Source organism: Bison bison, unplaced genomic scaffold (assembly GCF_000754665.1).
Source record: "Bison bison bison isolate TAMUID 2011002044 unplaced genomic scaffold, Bison_UMD1.0 scf7180017864313, whole genome shotgun sequence".
NCBI classification, from domain to species: Eukaryota; Metazoa; Chordata; class Mammalia; order Artiodactyla; family Bovidae; genus Bison; species Bison bison.
This window is the reverse complement of record NW_011494885.1, coordinates 2,418,927-2,419,561: the sequence shown is the minus strand read 5'-3', so window position 1 is coordinate 2,419,561 and position 635 is coordinate 2,418,927. Positions and strand designations below refer to the sequence as shown.

At 65.2% G+C, this 635-nt stretch overlaps 1 protein-coding gene across 1 annotated transcript in view; it reads left to right on the top strand.

Moving 5' to 3' along the window:
- FBXO46 (F-box protein 46) overlaps window positions 1-633 on the top strand; it is a gene marked incomplete at its 3' end in the record, with an annotated part of 14,344 nt that extends 13,711 nt beyond the window's left edge. The window contains exon 3 of the mRNA XM_010852700.1: window positions 2-633. Coding sequence (XP_010851002.1) covers window positions 2-633 — 632 coding nt within the window. The remainder of the gene's footprint in view (window position 1) is intronic.
- Between the last annotated feature and the right edge of the window lie 2 nt (window positions 634-635).

The window sequence follows — 635 nt, the reverse complement described above, 5'->3', positions numbered from 1 at the left end:
CCGCCACCCCCTGCCCGGGACTGCGGAGCGTCAGGCTTCCACGTGGATGTGGTGGTCACAGGAGTGGTGGACGAGTGCATCTTCTTTGGCAAAGACAGCACCAAAAACGTGAAAGAGGAGACGGTGTGCCTGACTGTCAGCCCCGAGGAGCCACCCCCACCAGGCCAGCTGTTTTTCCTCCAGTCCCGGGGGCAGGACGGGCCCCCTGAGCCCCCGCCAGCCGACTCACCGGCCACAGCGCCAGGCCCGGACGATGCCGAGGGGACGGCCGACACCTCCCTGTGCCGCCTGTACCGGCACGTGTCCCACGACTTCCTGGAGATCCGTTTCAAGATCCAGCGGTTGTTGGAGCCGCGGCAGTACATGCTGGTGCTCCCAGAGCACGTGCTGGTCAAGATCTTCAGCTTCCTGCCCACGCGGGCCCTGGCGGCTCTCAAGTGCACCTGCCACCACTTCAAGGGCATCATTGAGGCATTCGGCGTGCGGGCCACAGACTCGCGCTGGAGCCGCGACCCACTCTACCGCGATGACCCTTGCAAGCAGTGCCGCAAGAGATACGAGAAGGGCGACGTGTCGCTCTGCCGCTGGCACCCCAAGCCCTACCACCACGACCTGCCTTACGGACGTTCCTACTG